This window comes from Canis lupus, chromosome 7, assembly GCF_011100685.1.
Source record: "Canis lupus familiaris isolate Mischka breed German Shepherd chromosome 7, alternate assembly UU_Cfam_GSD_1.0, whole genome shotgun sequence".
NCBI lineage: Eukaryota > Metazoa > Chordata > Mammalia > Carnivora > Canidae > Canis > Canis lupus.
Genome location: NC_049228.1, coordinates 11,006,356 through 11,029,505, shown reverse-complemented (window position 1 = coordinate 11,029,505; position 23,150 = coordinate 11,006,356). Strand labels below are relative to the sequence as shown.

At 37.3% G+C, this 23,150-nt stretch overlaps 1 protein-coding gene across 8 annotated transcripts in view; it reads right to left on the bottom strand.

The window, feature by feature from the left end:
* RPS6KC1 (ribosomal protein S6 kinase C1) overlaps positions 1–22,940 on the bottom strand; it is a 177,422-nt gene extending 154,482 nt beyond the window's left edge. For 5 of the 8 annotated variants that reach the window (XM_038542113.1, XM_038542116.1, XM_038542124.1 and 2 more), the window contains exons 1-3: positions 22,704–22,940; positions 7,253–7,288; positions 982–1,102 (exon numbers count right to left, since the gene is read on the bottom strand). In XM_038542113.1, the coding sequence (XP_038398041.1) occupies positions 982–1,102; positions 7,253–7,288; positions 22,704–22,808 (262 nt within the window). In that variant the 5' untranslated portion in view covers positions 22,809–22,940. Of the gene's footprint in view, positions 1–981; positions 1,103–5,799; positions 5,917–7,252; positions 7,289–9,513; positions 9,633–22,703 lie in introns of all 8 variants that reach the window. The other 3 variants (XM_038542118.1, XM_038542120.1, XM_038542114.1) reach the window with 2 other exon arrangements.
* Between the last annotated feature and the right edge of the window lie 210 nt (positions 22,941–23,150).

Genomic DNA, 23,150 nt, shown 5'->3' with positions numbered 1-23,150 from the left:
GTGTGTCTCTCATGAATAAATAAAATCTTAAAAAAAAAAAAAAGAATTATTAACTATTTGCACAGGATTAACTACTAAGAGGCAAGAGCAGAGAACTCTATGAAATATCCCATGTTGAGGGAGAGAAACAAAGGCAATTGTTGGAAGGGGCACCTCCTTCCCAAGGCTAGAGTTTACATCTCACTGGAGATAGTGTGGGTCTGGTACACTAAATGAGAGAAGTTAGCTGGGTTACTCCAGCCAAAGCTGTTCTATAACAGAAAGGCCAAAGTTGATGGACAAGAACCTGCAGGCCAGGAACGATAAGCAGGAAACTCTCTACTATGGTGCCAGCATGCCAAGAGTAGAAGGCAGAAAGCTGCAGATAGGAACTGGCAACAAAATCTGCTAGAGGGTGAGGTACACACACATACACACACACACACACACACACACACACACACACACTGCTGGCAGCACAGAGCAAGCAGAGCAGAGTACCAGGAATCTCTGTGACTCAGTTTTCTGTTAAAATTTTGTGAAGCCATGAATCGAACAGTTGTGACTCAATCAATAACATATCCAGAACACCACTCTAAAATGTCTGCATCTGGCCTGGCTGTGTGCCTCAAACTATAACCATTCATATTATAAGGAAGGTGTCAGAAAAAAATGTAACTTTTAAAAATCCCCAAATTTCAGAACTATAAGAATAATTCAATATCATCTCATCATCATGTCCTACATTTTGGGGGTTTTTTAATTTGCTTGACTGGCTGGAGTTGAAGTTGTGCTGTTTCACAGAAGGGAAGAGTAAATGCATTCAGAATTAACAAACCTACACCAGGAACATGAAAAAACAACTTCAAGTGCTTGCTGCATGATGTGAATGATCTTAATAAGTGCACCTGACTTCATTGTACAGTACTTCAGGGTTCAGCATATACACACAATTAGCCAAACAGCACTTTTTAAAATCACAATTTCAAAATAATCACTTACCAAACACTATTCCTTTAGCAAATGGAGGAAACAATTCTGAATGTCGGAATAAGTTTTTGTGAATTTGCCATAGTTCTTTGTGTAGTTTCTTAAAGTCACTGTATCTCTTCCATACGATTATCTAAAGAAAAAGAAAAATCAAATGTGTATCTCGTAGTGAAACTACGTAGGTTCAGATATCTGAATAACAAAAAATATTTTCATAAAAGTGCCCGAAATTGTCATGCAAAGGCAAATAAATATATGTTCTAACCAATATGGCTAACTGTCTGAGATTAAATAATAATATTTATTTTAAAAATAAAAAGCAGCAACTCTTTCTCTAAGTTTTCTGTTTTGCTTATTAAATTTCATTTCACACAAATACTGTTTTCTTGGAAAAATATTCAACCTGGTACAAAGAAGGTCTATACCACCTAAACCGCCACTTAACCTCTTCAAAAATCAATTATGATTGGCCTGGAAATGAGCTAGATGTCAAAATACATATTCTACTTCAGAAACAGCATATTTATAAATGCAAATTAATTTAGACAATTTTTTTTTTTAGAGAAAAAGAGGACATGCACAAGTCCAGGGTGGGGCGGGGGGGTGCGGGACACATAGAAGGAGAGGGAGAGAGAGAATCCAAGCTGACTCCACCCAGAGCTCACAGCCCAATGCAGAGCCTGATCTTACCACCCTGAGATCATGACCTGAGCTGAAATCAAGAATCAGATGCTTAACTGACTGAGCCATGTAGGCACTCCTAAACAACTTTTAAACATAAAGTACCTACACAGCTTTTGCCTAAAAGGATAAACTAAATAATACTGAAGAAGAAATGTCTATGTAGCAATTAACCTTAACATTTCATAAATCTTATTTCACAAATCTTAGTTTAAAGTAATAATAAGTATTTAAGACAAGATGAATCCTAAATACCGGTAAAACTAGTGTATTTCAAACAGAAAATAAGTCATCTAGATTATATAATACATAAAAGTTTACATCCATTAATTTGAATTACTTTTTTCTTTTCAAGATTTTATTTATTTATTCATGAGAGACACAGACACAGGCAGAGGGAGAAGCAGGCTCCATGCAGGGAGCCAGAACTTGAGATTCGATCCCGGGTCTCCAGGATCACGCCCTGGGCCAAAGGTGGTGCTAAACCACTGAGCCACCCAGGCTGCCCAATTTGAATTACTTTTTAACCTTAATCAGATTAAATTAGAAAAAAAAACTTTTATAAAGAAAACAGACTTGACACATGACTGTGATATCATTGATTCAGCCCCTTAGTCTCCACAAAATAGGGTAAAACTGAGTTTTAAATTCATTACCTGGTATACTAGGGCCTCTGCTTCTAAAAAAAACCTAATTGCCTCACTTAACAAACTCAATAGAATGTCTGCTAACAATAATAAGCAAATCTTAGGCCAAGCAGGTAATCTAGTGGGATTTAAGAGACTCTTGTCAAAAAATGTACTCTCTGGATATAAGAAATCCTTCACTAAACTTTATCATACTACCAAAAATTCTACCATGATGAGCTTTTTGTTTTTACTACAGTTACAATTCTAGGAGACTAAAAAGATTATAACATGAATTAATTTAAACTGCTTCCTTCTGATGCTTCCTTTTATTCATTTACTCAACAACAAAAATAATCACCAAAACAAGTATTTTCATGTCTCTATTCTGTGCCAGGCTCTGTGTTAGCACAAAGGATGAAGAAATGAGAAACACAGCCCCTGCCTTCCATGACTTCCAGTCTGGTTGGGCAGAACAAGCCAACACAATAACAACTGCATCACAAGATGGTATGATTAATACAGACAAGGGAAGCCCAAGGGTGTTATGAAAGGAGCACCTATACTGAAGGCAAGTAATGATTAGACCAACAAAAAGAGAGAGAGACAAGACTGGGGATGAAGTTTTTAAAAGGAGAGTGAGATGCCAAATATAATCACTAGAAGTTGGGCTTTTGCAATTGGACAAATGGCGGTGCCCATTCTCTAAGGTAAAGAAAGAGGGAAAGGAAACTTTTAAGAACAAAATTCAATTTTAGACCTATCTGACACAGATTTGGAGTTAAAGAGTGAGAACTAAGCAAGATGTATTATTCATTTGGGAATCATCACAGAGAGGTGGCAATCACTCAAGAAAGCTCTCTTAGCATTTGTAGCAAGGCAAGGAGTCTAAGGACAAAATGATGGGGAACCTTAATGCTGAGAGGTCAGCCAGAAGTAAGAAGAGGAAACCAAGTGCAAAGTAAGTGTTTAAGAAGCTCGGTTGTGCCATGAGACAGACCACCTGGATGGAAGAAAAGACTTTATTTTAAAATGGAAGTGAATGAAACAAAAGCTGGTAACAAAGAACCAACAGTCCCAGCAAAAGAGCAAAAAGAATGAATAACTAAGAAAGCCAAACCAACACCTGAAAAGTAAACATTCTCAAGACAAGTGAGATTACAAATGACCTGAAGTTTCATATTTTTTGTTTCTTTATAATATTTAATTTTGATACATGACAATAATTCTGTCATGGGAGAAAAAAAGTGCTATTTTTATATTTCTAAAATAGATCAAATAGTGGTGGTACCTCGCTGCCAAAGGCTTAAGGAAGAAATGGGTGATGGGCTTGTGAAAGTAACCTTACATAAGATAAACGCCACTCTTAAAACCATTATAAACTAGACATGAGAGCTATTCAAAAGACTGTAGCTCATGGAAACAAATCTGCAGATAAAATTTCTAGTTAAGGTCATTTTTAAATAAAGGCAGAGTAACTTAAGGGAAAAAAGTCAGTAACTTAATCACAATAATAACAACATGGTCTATAAACTAGTATATAGTATGTCAGAGTAAGAATTAGAGCCTCCAAGGTAAAACTTTTTCATCATGCCTAATTTATTCACTCACATTCTCTTTATTCTCAACACAAGAACTACAGAATCAAATATCTAAGAATAAACATAAACCCTTAAGAAATGCAGGAAACCAAAGCATCACCAAGTGTCACCATCTATTGCCTCCTTTTCTTTGTACTCCTTTAACCTTGGACATTTCTAGAAATCTTCAAAATGGAAAAGTAAACAAAAGCACACTTCCATTACATTAGCAGTACCGATGTTTATAACTGGACTATATACAAAGTCCCAAAAGACGCATGCAGAAATTCTCGGGTAATTCTTTCCTATTAGAAAAAAAAAGTTGTATAACTACTGTTCCGTTGAACCAATCCCTGCAGAAATTTCATATTCATTAAAGTTACTCTGTATAGAATTCCTCAATTAAAAATTAATTCAGGGATCCCTGGGTGGCGCAGCGGTTTAGCGCCTGCCTTTGGCCCAGGGCGTGATCCTGGAGACCTGGGATCGAATCCCACGTCGGGCTCCTGGTGCATGGAGCCTGCTTCTCCCTCTGCCTATGTCTCTGCCTCTCTCTCTCTCTCTGTGTGACTATCATAAATAAAAAATAAAAAATAAATTAAAAAAAATTCAGTGACAATCATATATGTATTTAGTAAAAGCTTAACTTTCATTAAAAACATCCTTAAATAATTTTTGCAAAAAATGTTCTTTTCAGATAATTTCACTTAATGATAGCAAAAACCTTCAGATCCCATAAGCAAAACCAATTAATTCAATTAAATTTGTCCTCTCATACAGTATTTTAAAATTGCTGGATCATCTTTTCTTATACCAAGCATCACTACCATATTTGCTTACATATTTTCTTTCTCCCTTTTCCAAGAGCCTTTTCTTTATCTTGACACATTTTAAGTGTTCTCAAATGGTTTTTATCAAACTATTTTATTTATGAAATGACTTAACAGATTTCTGACATGATACATAGAAAAGTTCTATTTCAGTTCTTCTCCTTTTCCCAAATTCCATCAGTGAAATCTACTACCTATAGAGAAACAGAGTTATAGGTTATTTTTCTAAAAAGGTACAGGACGGAGGGCACAACATCTCTAGTTCTTTCTTTGCCCTTCTTCAGGTGTTCATGCTTTAGAAAATCTACTGAACGAAAGACCACATTAACTGCTGCTGTTCCCCTCAGAGTTTCCTATGTATGCTGCTCTTTTTTTTTTTTTTTTTAAGATTTTATTAATTTATTTGACAGAGAGAGCACAAGCAGTGGGAGCAGCAGAGGAAGAGGGAGAAGTAGGCTCTCTACTAAACAGGGAGCCTGATGCTGGGCTTGATGCCAAGACCCTGAGATTATGACCTGAGCCAAAGGCAGATGCTTAACCAACTGAGCCACACAGGCACCCCACCCCATGCTGCTCTTAATAAATAAAAATTTAAAGGGAATTTCTAAGGATAAAATTTTGTAAAAGAAATTCTGGATAATTTTAAATTATTTACTCCATGTGAGTATTTCAGCATTCTTAGGAAGAAAACACTGCTACTTGGTAGCATGCGTCAAGGTGTTCAAACATATCTATAAAAGAAAACCAGCAAAACATCTCTGGTTTTATAAGGATAGCATATTATTAGCCCTATATTTGGTTAAACTAACATGACATCTTTAATCCTCAATAGCTCTTGGGAAGCCTGACTAAATTCTAAAGCAGTACCTAAATGAATCTGTTAACAGGAGAAAGAAAGGAAAAGGAAAAGGAAACAGAAACAAATCCTAGGTAGCAAATTTCTCTCCTAAATGAGAATTCCCATGTTTGAATGAAATACATGAGAAGCTAGAGTATTACAATTTCAAGGTTATTCTATATTTCAAGAAGCCGGTGAGACAGAAGACATTTTTTAAAATCTTTATACCATTTCTAACAAAGGACCATGCAATCATCTAGCTAAAGGACACTTACAAGAGTTTTCTGATGAATGGTTCACCAACAGTTGTTATTATAAAAGAGTTTTCCCCAAAAAAGGATTAAGGAAATGGCAGAGAGTATGTTCATGGATAGGTTGGTTCAGGATTCTCCCTGGAAAACGGGAACATCAAGCTACAAACTGCAGCAGAGCAATCAGACAATGTATTCAAAGGAAACACAACCCATCTTTAATTTAACAGCACAACAGCCTGTTCTGACTGTTAATTCAACATACTTAGAAGAATTCTAAAGAAAGTTCATACTAACCAATAGACACTTAAGTAGAGAGAGTACTTTATACATTGGTGCAAATTATTTTCACTTCCATTTGGGAAAGATACAGATACAGAAATAGATATATCCTTTTCTTTCCAAATAACTATATTACAATATTCTCTTCCTGGTTATTGAGAAGGAAAAATGAAATATCTTAAAGCCCCTGAGAAAAACAGTACGAAATCTTTTAAAATTGTGTTTCACTGAACTCAAATATTGGATCAAATATAGCAGAAATGCTAATGTATAAAAGTTCAAATATGGTCTAAACTTGATGTCACACACTCAAACCAACCAGTACCAAACAATCAATTTAAATGTATGGATCAAGCCAGGTTTATTAAATAAAGAGTAGTGGGGCTTGTTAGAAAATACATACTCCACCTAAAGACGTTAAAATTCAAATGGGGGAAAAAACTGTTGCAGAATCAAGACTGTCAATTTACGTCTTTTAAAACACTTTTAGTAAGAAAAAAAATCCCCAACACATATCCTTCTAATCTTGATGTAAATGAGCAGGTACCAACATGAAAGTAAATCAAAAAACGTTAAAACAAGCAAGCTCCTCAGTTAGGATTCCCAAAGGTATATAACAAGCACAAAGTAATTACAAATAAAGAATTCCATAGTTTCAAGCAAAAACACGATAAGCTGGTATCATTTTAGAGAGAAAGAGTCTGAAAAGAACTACAAATTTAGAAAAGAAACAGACATTTATAGCCAAAACAGTTTTCCAAAGTGTCAACATGTCAACTCAATATAAAAGTGATAGTAGACAGGAATCCAAAATTTATTATTATGGCCTTTAAAATTAATACTAGTTACCAAATACTTTTCATTTTTTATTAAAGTTATCATGATTTTGAAATAGATAAGAACTCTTAATACTAAAATCTTACAAATGTTAGTTATCAAAAACATTATCACATTATTAAACAGCACTATAATTCCTTAAATTCTTCTTTGTATAACTTAACACATACTAAAACTTAACATGTACTTAGTAAGTCTGAAATAAGAAACTTACACTACTGTCTTGTGAGCTAAGGATAACCTCCAAACACATAAACACAAAGACAGACATACTAACAATTTAGTTTTCTCAACAAAGCATTTATTAAATTTTTGTCAAATATATAAAATAAAATTTTCATATGTGTAAACATGTTACCTCCTGGACATCCTCTGGATTTCTTCGTGAAACAACCTAAAACAAAACATACACAGAAATATTTCATCATTACCAAAATTTAAGATTCCACCTTTGTATAATTACTTTGAATTTTCAAAGAAACACTGAATCATATCACCTACAAAGAACTCAGCTATATAATAACTTCACCACCATCTGAAACACATGCTAAAAATTTAAGAAAAAAGCAGCTTAAAAAAAAAAAAAGCCCACATACTAAAGTTCATGGATTACATTCACAAGAGAATGCCCTGGCTTCACTCTTTTCTTTTTTTTTTATTTTTTTATTTTTTATTTATTTGTTCATGAGAGACAGAGAGAGAGAGAGAGAGGCAGAGACACAGGCAGAGGGAGAAGCAGGCTCCATGCAGGGAGCCGATGTGGGACTCGATCCCAGGTCTCCAGGATCAGGCCCTGGGCTGAAGGTGGTACTAAACCGCTGAGCCACCCGGGCTGCCCTTACTTGACATTTCTAACAAGCTTGTCTATCGCCCTTCCCAGCCTATATATAAAAGTAGAAGCAAAAAAAGGAGCTGTACCCAAACAAAGTATACAAAGGATGACTCTGTATTATGTCTTACAACTGTATGTGAGTCTACAATTGGCTCAATAAAAAATTTCAATTAAAAATAAAAGCAGCCACAATGCTCAGACACACCAATATCTGTGAGAAGTAATCACTGACCACCAAATGGTAAAGAAAAAAACAAATGTAACTTAGAATCACATACAGCATTCAGGGACAAATAATCCTATCAATATTTCCTGAGCAAAAAGAAAGATGGGGAATTGTTTCAGACCTCTCTAATTACAAAGCCAAAAAGTATTAACACCATAAGGAAGATTTCTTCACAAAACTTATGAAAAGAAGAAGGCTAGGTGTTTAAATCATCAAACAGCTTTGAAAAGTGGGAAAATCTCACATTAGACACATAATACCATCTATGTAAATGTAAAATTCATGAACTGGATGATACAATATGCATTTTGTAAAGACAAAAGATATATCAAACACATTAAAATATTTGCCTATGGGTGAGAGGAAGAAAAATGTCTTTACTGACTGGTAACAGATTGATGAACTGAAGATTATGATCCAATCAACACTACTCCTGAAGTCCAAGACAAAAACAAAAAATATACGATTTAGAGTCAGACAAATCTGGGATCAAATTCCAGTTCCTCCACTTACAGGCTTGATCTCCTCTACAATATGGGGAATAAAATGCCCTGCCTGACTGGCTCTGATGGACATCAAATCAGAACACGGCAAGAACTTCATAATAAAAAGTTCATTCCTTTTCTCCCTTATCAGAGAATTTAACTATCTTGAGAGGTCCCACCTAAGAATTCCAGACAGGTAAGGTTTCCAATTTCTTACCACTTTATTCTCCAGTTTTCAAGATATATAAATTTGGTGAAATCTCTTGGTACTTTTCATTAATTTAGAATAGTGTTGCTGTCCAACAGAACTTTCTTTGATCATGGAAAGAAAGAAATGTTCCTTATCTGCACTGTTCAACACAGTACCCTTGGCCACATGCATGTGCATTGCTACTGAACCTGAAACATGACTAATGCAACTGAAGAACTGAATTTTTTATTCTATTTCACTTAAATTAATTTAAATAAAAATAGCCACATGATTGATCCTTACTGTATTAGACAACACAGATTTAGAATAAAAGGCTAGAACTAATGACCATAAAATTATTCAAATACTGAATTTTATTTTTTTTAATATTTTATTTATCTATTTGACAGAGAGAGAGCACAGCAGAAGGAGGGGAAGAGGGAGAAGCAGGCTCCCCAAGGAGCAGGGAGCCCAATACGGGATTTGATCCCAGGACCCCCGGATCATGACCTGAGCTGAAGGCAGATGCTTAACAGACTGAGCCACCCAGGCACCCTCAAATACTGAATTTTAACTATTACTTTCAAATACTAACACCCCCAATATCACACATACCTTTCTAAAACTATGATAGTGTTTCACATAATTAATGATTTAATTTTGGTTACTATGAGTTTTTCTTAAATTTTTGTAAAATATGCTAATGAGAAGTCAGAAATAATCAATCCACTAATAATCCACCCACCAATAACAGTCAACATATGATCACTGGCAACAAAGTTTATTCAGGTGCACTTGGCATTCTACAAGTTTTCTTTTGTGGAAAATTGGTAAGATTTACTAATTTACAACTCAATCACTTTGTAAACATATGAAGATATCTTACTATTTTAAATATTCTTCCTCTACACATGCAAATGATCTTTTTGTGGCCAAAGAATTATTTCCTGATTTGGAGTGCAATTAGAAGTATCACATTTTGGATTTTCTTCAGGTAAGCCATTCCTGGAAATCAAATATAAGTATATTGCATAAGCAAAAATACATTAGCCATCCCTAACAATATCCAAAAATTTTCTTAAGTTTATTTATTTTTAGTAATCTCTTCACCCAACGTGGGGCTCAAACCCATAACTGCAAGATCAAGAGTTGCACACTCTTCTGACTGAGCCAGCCAGGTGGCCATACCCACAATTTTAAAATCATCTTATCGGAAATAACCAATTTGATTATGATTTGTCATCTGTAGTCTCAGTGGCTCATGAAGTTCTCTGTGCGGCTGCTACAATGGTGAGCAAAGCCCCTGCCTTCACATCTTCCCGGAGTGCACAGTCTTACAAAATGTGTAACTGGGGGTTACCTGGGAGGGGCAAGGAGGAAATGCAGAGTGGAGAAGAGAAGGAGGGTTGTATTTCCCAAATTTCTAGTATATCAAACAACAGCAGTATGCTAAGCAGTGGGTTGGGAAGCACTTTATCCTAGACCCTTTCCTGACACTGGAGGCTTGCTATACACACCACAGTGGCATCCCTGAAGCCGTCAAGAACAGCTGAGAGACTTTTAATGTTTTCATGAAAATCAATTATTCACAGTATAGAAAATTCAGAAAACCAAAGCTTAAGTATTCTTAAACTACCTAAGTGAAGGTCTTTAATTTAAGCTTATAAGAACTTCTCTTCACCCTCAAATACTTCTCATGTGAAGGGGGTGGGGGATCTACTCAGGCGGAGTTCAGAAAATTAAATCAAAAACTATTTGCTGAGTATTAACTATCCCTTTCCCAAAGAGTATAAGCAAAACTTAGTGAAAATTATGTCTGGAAAGTATAAAACTATACCTTCCTGATTCTCCTCTTTCCTCCTTGGTCTTTGCTTCTCTTTTGCAGGTTCCTCTTCCTCCTCCTATCCCCCAACAATCTGTGAGCACTCCAAGAATCAGTCCTGGACTGTGCTGTTTACTCTCCTTTTCAGTATGAAAAGAGAAAATCTATACCAGTACTGTGCTAGGCATGGAGAGGGGGAAAAATCTGATTTTGTAGATTTATAATTGCAAAGCATTTTCTTAATGATTCATTTTATTCCCTCAACAACTTATGAACTAGGCAGGAGTGGTTATTATGAGTCCCCCTTTTACCAATGAGAAAACAAGATCTAGAGACTTGTATAAGGTCCCATGACTATCCGCCTTTAGATCTGGAATTAGAACTTGGATTTCTGACTCCTGGTCCAGTGTTCTTTCCACTGTACTATACTGTATCCTTCAAATTATCTGTAATATTTTCAGTAATAATTAAGTTTACTTACCTCCACAAGCCCTATCACCATTAGGTTTTATTTATTCTTCCACTTATTCATTCAACAAATATTAGTGCCTATTCCACTTCTGCATATTGAACTATAAATAGAAAATACAACTGGGTCTGATTTCTACACCACTATATTATAAAAATATAATCACCTGGCAAATACATTAGCAAGTTCAACCACGTGGCGCCCCACTATAAGAGATTCAGTATTTCCACATGTGTAACCTTCTTTAAATAGTTAGGAATGTGTCCTCTGAGATGGAAACCAAAAAACACAAAAGGGTTTTAGTTAGAATAACATGAGCCCAAATATCCAACTCTTTCTATGTAATTCTGTTCATGAGGAACATAGAATTAGTGAGAAACAAGAATATCAATCAGAAATCTAAAGAAAGAACATGATTATAATGAAAATGAACAAACTGAGTGCTCAGACCCAGATTTTTATAACTTATAAAGCTCTATTAATAATCATCTCAACAATTAAAAAAATAAAACCACTATAAATTCCCTCTGATATAGGTTGCTAACTATCATTTAGTCACTTTTCTGGGGGTGAATTTTAATATTTTGTCATAAGATGTAGCCAATAAATGCCACAAAGGATGGAATTTAAAGCAGTATTCCTGGGCAGCCCCAGGAATACTGGGCAGTGTGGCTCTGTGGTTTAGTGCCGCCTTCGGCCCAGGGCGTGATCTTGGAGACCCGGGATCAAGTCCCACGTCAGGCTCCCTGCATGGAGCCTGCTTCTCTCCCTCTGCCTATGTCTCTGTCTGTCTGTCTCTCTCTCTCTCTCTCTCTCGTGGATAAATAAATAAAATCTTTTTAAAAATTTAAAAAAATAAAGCAGTATTCCTTTTGTTTAAATTTCATAAATTTCCACTGTAAGCATTACCTATCACTAGTATGATACTATACATGTATCTCTCAGAGCCTCTTGGTATAGAGAATTCTATTACCAAGTGATCTTCAAAATTATTACCCTAAAGCAGTGCTTCACAAATCGTGCTGTATGGAATATCAATATTCTCTAAAATCAGTGCTTTCAAAGGAAAGGCTTAAGGACCAATTCAGTTTATCTTTGTTTACAAAAGAAACATTTTTTACAGAATTTCTCAAGCCCTTTAATATATTATCATGCATAGTAAATCTCGAAAAGGAAGATGCAGTATCTATCCACTTGACTTTTTATGTCCATCATAGGTTATCTATTATTTTATTTATTTAGTGCAACACCCACTAAATGTGGAATACAGTTGGGAAACACTGCTGCAATGCTTGTAGTCTATCTGCCCCTGTTAATGCCAACAGTAAGTTCTGAGTTTAGGAAAACAAATAAAGGCTTACAGTGAAGGTCACTATCTCTTACTGTGCTAAGAAATTAAGTCCTCTACTTCATTTAATCACCACAACAATCCTGCCTGGTAGGATGAGATAACCAAGCCCAAGAGCACACAGTAACATACTAATACTAATCATATTAATCAGTTACAGGCAAGACTGGATCTCAAAACTCCATGATTCCAAACAAAGTACTCCTAGGACACAAATAAATCAGCCCTCCTAAAGATTAAAATTCCAAGTATGCAAGTAATATTCCTGATGCCTGTTAGATGAACCCATTCTGTCTTTTACAGAGAAATGTAAGTTGACCAAAAATAGCAGCTAAAGAAGTGCTTTGACAGAAGAGGAGCTACAAAGAAAGGAGTTTGATTACAGTCCTTGAAAAAGCCATGAACTGCTTTTTGCCAGTTTAGTGATAAACCAAAGAGAAAGCAACCATAAAACAAGCCCTCTTTCCTATCTATAAAACAAAGACCTGAGATTAGGGCTTGCCCTATCTCAGACCCATAATAATCAACAGATCATATAGTCATTAGGTCCTCTAGATCCTTTTCAGAGTGCTAACTTATTTTATCCACCTCTTTAAAAAAAAGATTTTATTTATTTATTCATGAGAGACAGAGAAGCAGAGACATGGGCAGAGGTAGAAGCAGGCTCCATGCAGGGAGCCCGATGCGGGACTCAATCCTGGGACCCCAGGATCACGCCCTGAGCTGAAGGCAGATGCTCAACCGCTGAGCCACTGAGGCGTTCCTTTATCTACCTCTTAATAAGTATTTCCAACTTCCCTTAAAAGTCAAGTCTAAAATACTCATTTATCTAATTACCATCATAATTATGACTTGAAATAACCCTCTTAACTCAATCCCACACAAAAGAATTGTCTTCTTCATAAGATTGAAAGATAGCTTCTGGAAAACAGAACTACAAAAATCAGTCAAATCTATTATATCGCCTACAAAAATGGACCACAAAATAAGTCCCTTTAGAACCAAGTAGAAATGAGTTAAATATAGATCTTAAGAAGCTACTTTTATGAAAAACTTATTATAGTCAAATCTTCTGATGGCTGTTCAGCTACCAGCTTGGTAAATGAGCTAAGAGGATAAAGGGTTAGCAAAAGTAACATTAAAAAAAACTAAGTGTCAAGATACAAATAATCAAACATGAAAAAAGGGCGGGGAGGGGCGAGCCACATGCCCACTCTTCATCTCTCAAAGATACGACTCTCCAAATGTGGGATGGGAATAATTGGATATACAAAAATGTAAGGCTACACTACACTGAACATTTCCCATTGTGGTGATTAGGTAAACCAAATGGCACATTCATCAATGCAATGTACACAATCCTGACTTTCAGGCATTTGACTTTCATAAAATCCATAGTTTCATATAAACATACTGACACCTTTAAGCTGCATTTCATACATACACACACACCCCTCTGGCAAGAATAGTAGGTACCTCATAGCACCCAGCTCACATAGGCAAGTGTCCTCTTACCAAATTCAACCTCCCTCCCACCCCATCACCTGCATCTAGTTCCTCTCTCCCTCTTTTCCCTGCAGAGCTGCAGGTGTCACTGGTTGGCAGGAATGTTTGGATTGGTTAATCACCCACCAACCAGGCAGTCTGGACCCAAGAGACAGCACCTGCACAATCCATAATTAGACATTTTATAACACTGTTTATTTAGTTCTCTGGAATGAAAGAACTTCCGCACAAGATAGATAAGTCAATGGGAAAAAAAATTAGACATTCCACTTTCTAACAAGTTTTAACAACAGTTGGGACACCTGGGTGGCTCAGCGGCTGAGCATCTGCCTTAGGCTCAGGGCATAATCCCAGGTTCTAGGATCAAGTCCCACATTAGGCTCCCTGTGAGGAGCCTGCTTCTCCCTCTGTCTATGCCTCTGCCTCTCTCTGTGTGTCTTTCATGAATAAATAAAATCTTTTTTTAAAAAAGTTTTAACAAAAGTAATACATTGAAAGGAATAATTGCTTTCTATACCATTCAAATCCCAAAATCTAATGAGAGAATTAAGAAACAGTAACAGCAAGTTACCTTTGGATACTCAATAAATGTTGCTTTTCTCACTTCAAATTTACCAACTATAATGGCACCACTCTAAGGTAAACTATTTTCTAATCTAATTTTGAGGAAAATAAAAAATCATTAAAATCTTAATATCTGAGCATATAAGTTGTCAATAAACAGAATGAAAACAGGATTGGTTTACATTTTTTAAGACCTGCTTACTAGGGGGCACCTGGGTGGCTCAGTTATTAAGCGTCGGACCTGATTTGGGCTCAGGTCAGGATCTCAGGGTCATGCTCAGTCTAGAGTTCACTTGAGATTCTCTTTGTCTCTGTTCCTCTGCCTCTCCCCCTGTTCACATTCTCTCTAAATAAATAAATAAAATCTTTCTTTTTAAAATTCTGCTTACTAAAGTTTTCTGAATATGAGATAGTTTTCTACTAAACAGAATTAAGTCAAAAACAAAGGAAAAGTAGAATAAAACAAGGTGCTTAAAAAACTGAACAATTTGAGAGCCATGAGTTTTTAAAAATTTTAATCATAAATACATTTTTTCAACAAATTAATCTCCCTCCCTACCCTTGTAACTACTCCATTTGCTGAAAATATTTCCAAAGTAAGCCAACACCAACTATTTTTTCAAGAAACCTTCATGGTGCTACTGACTTAACTAAAAACTATTAATTCGCACTGCTTTGACATTAGACATTTGTAATAATGTAAGCAGTTAAGGGTTTAAAATTTAGTAGGCTTTTATTCCCTTATAGTGACTTAAAGTTTTACTTGAAATGTTTATGAATATACAATACTTTCAAAATAAAAAGCTATTAAAACCAAAAATTAAAACTCCACAGTGAATATCATACTTAAAAGACTGAATGCTTTCCTCCTAAGATCAAGAACAAGGCAAAGATGTCCACTTTCATCACTCCTATTCAACACTGGACTAGAAGTCCTAGCTAGAACAATAAGGCAAGAAAAAGAAAAGACATACTGGTTGGAAGGAAGAAATAAAACTATTCCTTTTGGCAAACGTGTATTGTCTATGTAGAAAAAAATGAAAACTGCCAAAAACTCCTAAAACAAATAACTTTGGAAAAGTCATAGGATATAACACAAAAATAAACCCAAATGTCTTAATACTAGCAATGAAAAATTGAAAATAAAATTTTTTTAAAGTTTTTTTTTAATCTACTGATTCCAGAAAGATAAGGAGCTCAAGAGAGAGCACAAGCAAGGGGAAGGGCAGAGGGAGAGGGAGAAGCAAGCTCCTTGCAGAGCAGGGAGCCTGACTCAGGGCTGGATCCCAGGACCCAACTAGCACAACCTGAGCTGAAGATAGACGTTTAGCAACTGAGCCACCCAGACACCTCCAAATCAAATTTTTAATGCCATTCACAGTAGCTACAAAAAGATGAAATACTAAGGAATATATCTAACAATAATGCCCAGAATCTGTATACTGAAAATTATAAAACACTGATGAAAGAAATCAAAGAACACCTAAAGTGATGCCAAGACATACTGTGTTCATTCACAGATGTGCAAATTCAACAGAGTAAAGATGTCAATTCTCCCCCAAAATTGACTCACAGATTTAGTAGAATTCTAATCAAAATGCCAACAGGATTTCTTATAGATATAGAGACCTGATCCTAAAATTGACATAGAAACACAAAGGAACTAGAATAGCCAAAACAATTTTGAAAAGAATAAAGTTGGAGGAATTGTATGGAATTGTATCCAATTTTAAGACTTTGTATAAACATAAACCTACAATAATGAAGACAGGGTGGTATGAAACAAAATAGAGAAACCAGAAACAAATCCACACATATATTGCTGATTGATTTTTGACAGAGATGCAAAAGCAATTAAATTTTTAAAAAGGTTTAGTCTCTTAAAGTGTTTTGTTGCAAGTGAACATCCATATGCAAAAACGAACCTCAGCCTAATCCTCACACCATATACAAAAATAAACTCAAAATGGAAATGTTAAATGCAAAACACTAAAACTTCTAGAATAAATCACTGGGGGGTGTGGGGGGGGGATTGGTGACCTGGAATTATAAAGAGTTTTTAGATATAATACTAAAAAGCACACTTCATACAAGAAAAAAAAATGAGACTTCACCAGAAGTAAAACTTTTTGGTTTATGAAAGACATGGTTAAGATCATGAAAAGATATGCCACACACTGGGAGAAAATATTTGCAATCACATATCTGACAAAAAAAACCCTTACATCCAAAACAAATACAGAATCTCAAAATTCAACAGTTAGAATACAAACCCAGTGAAAAAATGGGAAAAGACCATCTCAAAAGGTTAAAAACTGGATGATTCTATTTATACGACATTCTGAGAAAGGCAGAAGTAGAGTAGTAGGGAGCATATGATCACCAAGGGGCTAAGAGGTGGGGAGAAGAGTCTGTAAAGGGGATAGCATGAGGGAGTATTAGGGGATAATGGAACTGTTCTGTTTCCAATGAAAATGGTGGGTATTTGACTCTATTGTGTAAAAATTCATAGAATTATATAAGTAAATTATATATAAATATATATATAAATTATATAAGTAAATTATATATCAATTTAAAAAGGAACACTTAAAAAAGAAAAATATTGCCTCTTTTCAGCCTTCTCTCAAATTCCTGCTATCATCCAGCTCTGTGCTAGGCACCATGAATACAAAAAGGCAGTCTGCCCTCAGAGAAGGAAGCAAACATTATGATAAAGGCTTTAATGGAGGAATACACAATACACATGGAGTTCTAGAACTAAGAAAGGCTTCCTGGAAAACATAGGGTAGAAGCTGACACTTTAGATGAGCAGGGATGGCAAAACAAAAGGGAAGAGCATTCTAGACATAGTAAACAGCATCTAACATAAAAAATATGTGAGAAAAGTGCTAACATACTTGGGAAGCTACAAATAATTCCTGTCTCTAGCACAAGCAGGCCTTACAAGAATACGGTCAGGAGTTGAAAGCAGGTTCCCTCCAACCAATACAAATAGTGTTTCCATTTAAAGCCTCGGGAATGGCAATTTTCAGATTCAAATCAAGCAAGCTAAGTATTTCTTCCATTCATTCTCTACTCCTCTTTGTTCACATTATCACAGTCACTGTATTCTCCATGTATCCGTCACTTTTGCCAAAGGCCCTGTGGGGACACACAGGCATCCCCAAACATGCACCCACAATATCTAATGAAATGTGTTTTATATAGGTATTCAACAGCACAGGTCTGGGATAAAAGCACTGTGACTGGGGCCAGTATACCTGTGTTCAAATCTAGATTCCACTATAGCCTAGCCATGTGACCCCAGGTAAGTTGCTTAACATCTCTGTGCTTTAATTTCCTCATTGAAAATGTGAGAATAATAATAGCACCTACTCATTGGCCTGCTGTGGAAAATGTGCTAATTTATATAAAGTGCTTAGAACAATGCTTGAGTCATAATTAGCACCATATAAGTGTTTGTTCTATAAAATGTGGACTAAATTGTGTGCTATCAAGAAAAATGAAAGGACCACCTGGGTGACTCAGTGGTTGAGCATCTGCCTTTGGCTCAGGTTGTGATCCTGGAGTCCCAGGATCGAATCCAACATCAGGCTCCCCACAGGAAGCCTGCTTCTCCATCTGCCTGTGTCTCTACCTCTCTCTCTGTGTGTCTCTTGTGAATAAGTAAAATGTTTTTTAAAAAAAGAAAAGAAAGAAAGGAAAAAGAAAAAAATGAAAGCAAATGTCCATACAAATACTTCTCAATAAATGTTCATGATAACTATATTCATAATAGCCAAATAACTCTAGTATAACCATACAATGAAATAAATACTGGGCAGCACACAACATAGATGAGCCTCAAGTAGTCATGTTGAGTTAAGAAGCCAAACCAAGAAACAATGTGCATAGGGTATAATTCCATTTATATCAAATTCTAGAAAATACAACCTACAGTGACAGAAAACTGACCAGTGGTTGCCTAGGGATAGGGGGTGGGGAGGAGGAACTGAATGCAAAGGAGCATGAGGGAACTTCTCCAGCAAGGACTGTGGCAGCGATTACACAACTATACACATTTGTCACAACTCATCAAACCATACGCTTAAAATTGATGAGCTCGATTGTACATAAAGTATGCCTCGGTTTAAACAAAATATAGTCATAAGACAACACTGCCGTTTAAAAATAAAAGCATACCGCTTGCTTTCCATACTCATGGAAAAAATACGGGCAAAAATTACCATTCACTTAATGTTGTTGGGAAATCTATATTACAATAAGAGTTTTGTAAACATAGCATGATGAAACAACCAAAAACGTTGCTAATGGCTCTTTTATATCTGTCTTCTTTAACTAAAGAAACAAAGGAAATCTATAAAAGAATTTTCCAATTCTTAATTGAAATATTTTAGATAGAAATTCATAAACAACACAGAATTTAACTAGGAAATCTGTTAGCAAGCCTGTAACTGGCCAAAGGTTATCCAACCCTGCTAGGTTCCAGAGAATTGCAAAACAAAATGTCAAGGAGTTTTTAAAAGATGAGAGAGTTCTTATGCTACCTAAAATTTAATAATGGTACTTCCCTCATTCTAATTCTACTTTCACATAAAGTACCCTGTAAGGATCAAGAACATAGGGACTGTTCCCTAAAGCTACAAGTAAAGTAGTAGTAGAAAACACTGAGCAGACATCCCTAATATTTATCTCATGAAGTTCTCTCAGGGGAGCACTACTTACTTGGTTAATTCTCCTGAGGAAAGATGTTTTTCTCCCTAAGTCTCAAAAAATAATAAGTATTTTACTTGTTTTATAATATTAAGCAGTTATTTTTTAAAAGTCTATCTCCTTGTTGACCCTCAAGCCTTAAAATTAAAAAAACAGGAGCACCTGGATCGTTCAGTCAGTTAAGCAACTAACTTTTGATTTTAAATCAGGTCATGATCTCTGAATCATAACATAAGATCCAGTGCTTCAGTGGGTTAAGCGGCTGCCTTAGGCTCAGATCATGATCCCAGGATCCTGGGATAGAGCCCCACATTGGGCTCCCTGCTCAGCAGGGAGTCTGCTTCTCCCTTTCCCCCCTGCTTATGCACTCCCTCGTGCTCTCTCTCTCTCAAATAATTAAAATTTTTAAATCTTTTTAAAAAATTAAAAAAACAAACTTTGTAACATAAGCAAAAAATGAGGAAATAGCCATTTACAAGGAGAAAAAAGACAGCGTAAGCAATTTCCAAGTTCGAAAAACCACAGTGAAAAAAAAAAAAAAAACCACAGTAATATGCAGCATGCATATTATACAGAGTTGGTTACTTTTTTTCTTTTCTTTAAAGATTTTTTATTTATTTATTCATGAGACACACAGAGAGAGGCAGAGTCATAGGCAGAAGGAGAAGCAGGACCCCACAAGGAACCTGATGTGGGACTCGATCCCAGCATGCTGGGATCCCAGCACGCAGAGCCAAAGGCAGATACTTAACTACTGAGCCACCCAGGCATCCCCAGACTTGGTTACTTCTAAGGCATTGTGCTACTTCAGGTTCTAACTTATGTTGTCATAAGTTAACTGTTATCATAAAAATTAGCGCACAGCTTAAGAAAAGATATTTGAGATGTAAATTAGGCTAACCTTTCCTTCTATGAAGACTACAAGTAGTAATCATACTCAGTATTTCCTGTTCAAGTTCCACACACACGCACACCTCCAGGCCTTCATGTGCTCTATTCCTCCTATTCACCCATCTACTTACGATGCCCTCTCCTTTTATCCCACCTGTCTGGATTCTTTCCGTATTTCACCTTCTTAACTGGTACATATTCCCTGATCCCTTGAGACAAAGCAATCTCTGTCGTCTGAAATCCCAGAGCTCTTCTCTAAAGTCACTTACATCATTTAACATTTTACATCTTATACTACACTCCTTTAAGCCCAGTTAACTTTTTCTACTATAAGCATCCTTGAAAGAAATGCACGTGCTTTATTCAGCCTTGTATCCCTCATAGCATTTAGTGCCTGGAACTAAACATTGATTGGATGTGCTGCCTAGAATGGGGAAGAAAACATTCAACAATATTTTTTTCAACATTGTGTGCCATACATTGCCTTGGGTGATATAAAAGGAAACAAATACAATGCTATAGACCTACCATAAATCTACTAAGAAACACAGACATGTAAACAGATAGATATAAGTGTGGTGTTATCATAAGGGATGAATAGGGTGCTGTGAAAGGAACATTATGTACGTTGAAAATTGTTCTAATTCCATAAAGAATGTTAGAAAACTATAGACTTTGAAGGGCCCGATAACTAGAAAGGTTTCAAGAATGGGATAATAAAGATCCCTTCATTTTAACCTGAAAAAATTTCTTAACCTGGAACACTCCCACCTATGCAACAACCTTACTTGCATAGCCGGAAGAGTAACAAATTTCACTCTATTCCCAGTATACTCCTCTGAGATAACCAGGCCTGGTCTTATCTTTAAACAAATTTGCAGGCGCACCTGGGTGGTTCAGTTAAATGTCTGCCTTCAGCTTAGGTCATGATCCTGGAGTCTTATGATCCAGCACCCCCCCCCCCCTCCAGCTCCCTGCTCAGTGGGGAGTCTGTTTCTCCCTCTCCCCCGCTCCTCCCCCCACTGTGTGCTCTCGCTCTCTCTCTCAAATAAATAAAATCTTTTAAAAAAATTTTGCTCCTCTCATCTTCTCACATTTGTCTGAATTGTGGACCCCTTCCATAAACCATGTACCACTTACATGCCCCGAACTTTGTTTATATACCTATCCTTTAAGGTTCTTCTCAAATTCTATTTCCTGAGCTCTCCAACACACAGGATTATGCTATCTTCCAAATGTATATTGTGCTATTACTACTATCTTGTACCTTTTTTTTAAAGATTTTATTTATTTATTCACTAGAGACACACAGAGAGAGAGAAGCAGAGACACAGGCAGAGGGAGAAGCAGGCTCCATGCAGGAAACCTGATGCAGGACTCGATCCCAGGACTCCAGGATCATGCCCTGGGCCAAAGGCAGTGCTAAACCACTGAGCCACTGGGGCTGCCCTGTGCCTCTCTTTTTTTAACAACTAATAATAATGATAAAATCAATTCTTAACTTTTTATATAACTTGGAATTAAGCAGAACTGGTCTCAAATCCCAACGCGCACCTGCTTTATGATGTGAAGTTGGTCAAGTTATGAAACTTCCTTGAACCTCAGTTTCTTCATCATTAACATTAGGATTCAATTGGGTAATGTGTACAACATGCCTGATATACACAGATACCCATACATACGTACATCACATACATTCAGACTTATTTTTGTTGTCATTCTTTTCCAACAAGGGAGATGCAAACTCTCTTTAAAACCCAAGGCAGGGGCAGCCCGGGTGGCTCAGTGGTTTAGTGCTGCCTTCAGCCCAGGGCCTGATCCTGGAGACCCGGGATCGAGTCCCACATCAGGGTCCCTGCATGGAGCCTGCTTCTCCCTCTGCCTGTGCCTCTGCCTCTGTGTGTGTGTGTGTGTCTCATGAATGAATAAATAAAATAAAATAAAATAAAATAAATTAAAATAAAATAAAATAAAATAAAATAAAATAAAACCAAGGCAAAGGCAATAAAACACAAAGTGGAAATAAATAAATAAATAAATAAATAAATAAATAAATAAATAAAAACACAAAGTGTGTACTAAAAATTGTTTAGCTAAAAAATAAATAAAATAAAATTGTTTAGCTGATGTAAATAAAGGAGCTTCACAACTTTTACACAGGCCCTCGAAACAACTCACACAGACACTCCCAGTGGAATTTTTATGTCTCCTTCTACTGCAAATCATGGAAAAACTCACGAAAAAAAAAAAAAAAAAAAAGCCAGACATAGAGGGCCTAGACTGCTGACCCTCACAGTGACATCCTTCTCAAGAGTCTGTCTGCCTACAAAGCTGACACTGTCTAAAACGTCAACGTGAAGAAATAATATTTTATTACATAAATCAGATTAAATTAGTTTTTCAATCTACACGATCTCGGGGAAGCCAGCAAAACCACTTCTGCAGATTTCAGCCTTAGGAAAAGAAAAGTACCAATGGGATAGGGTCTGAGTCATCCACTGAAAGCATCAGCGCCTGCCCCACCCTGGAAGGCAGGCACCGCGGCGACCTTCCAGGGCACAGCCTGGAGCATCCGCCGCCCAGCCTCCACCCCAGTCTTCCAGGGGTCCCCACCTCCCACGCAGGGCCGGGCACCCGGCGCACCCAGTCCCGCGCCAGGCTCTGACCCAGGGTCAAGCACCACCCCCCCCCAGGGTCCATACCCTGGGTCCCTCGCGCCCCCAATTCGGGGTTCTCCGCCCTCCCGACACCCGCACTCACCCGGGCGGTGACCTTATACACCGTGTAGCCCCTGGGATGTCGCTGGGGCTCGGTGACAGTGTAGAAACGGGCCAGGTCGCCACCCCGCTCCCGGGGAGAGGTCATCCTCCCGCCGCCGAGGCCACCGAGGCCGCCGGCCGGGGACCATGAGGGCAACCCGGCGCCGCCGCGGACCGGGATCCCCCCGCAAACAGCGGGCGACGCGGCGAGGGGGCGGTGGCTGCTCGGCGGCACTCCGCCGCGCGCCTCTGCTTCCGGGTCGCCTGAGAAGCTTCCGGGTCAGGCCCGTTCCAGCGTCCTGGGGGAGGGGAGACTCCACGCGAGGCGCTGGCCGGCGCGTCCCAGCCTGGGTCCCGCAGGTGGCCGCGGATGATGAGGTCGTCGCACCGCCGCTCGGGTCGCTGCGGAACCCGAGACTTCTCCACTAAATCTCGATGCGCTAGCTCC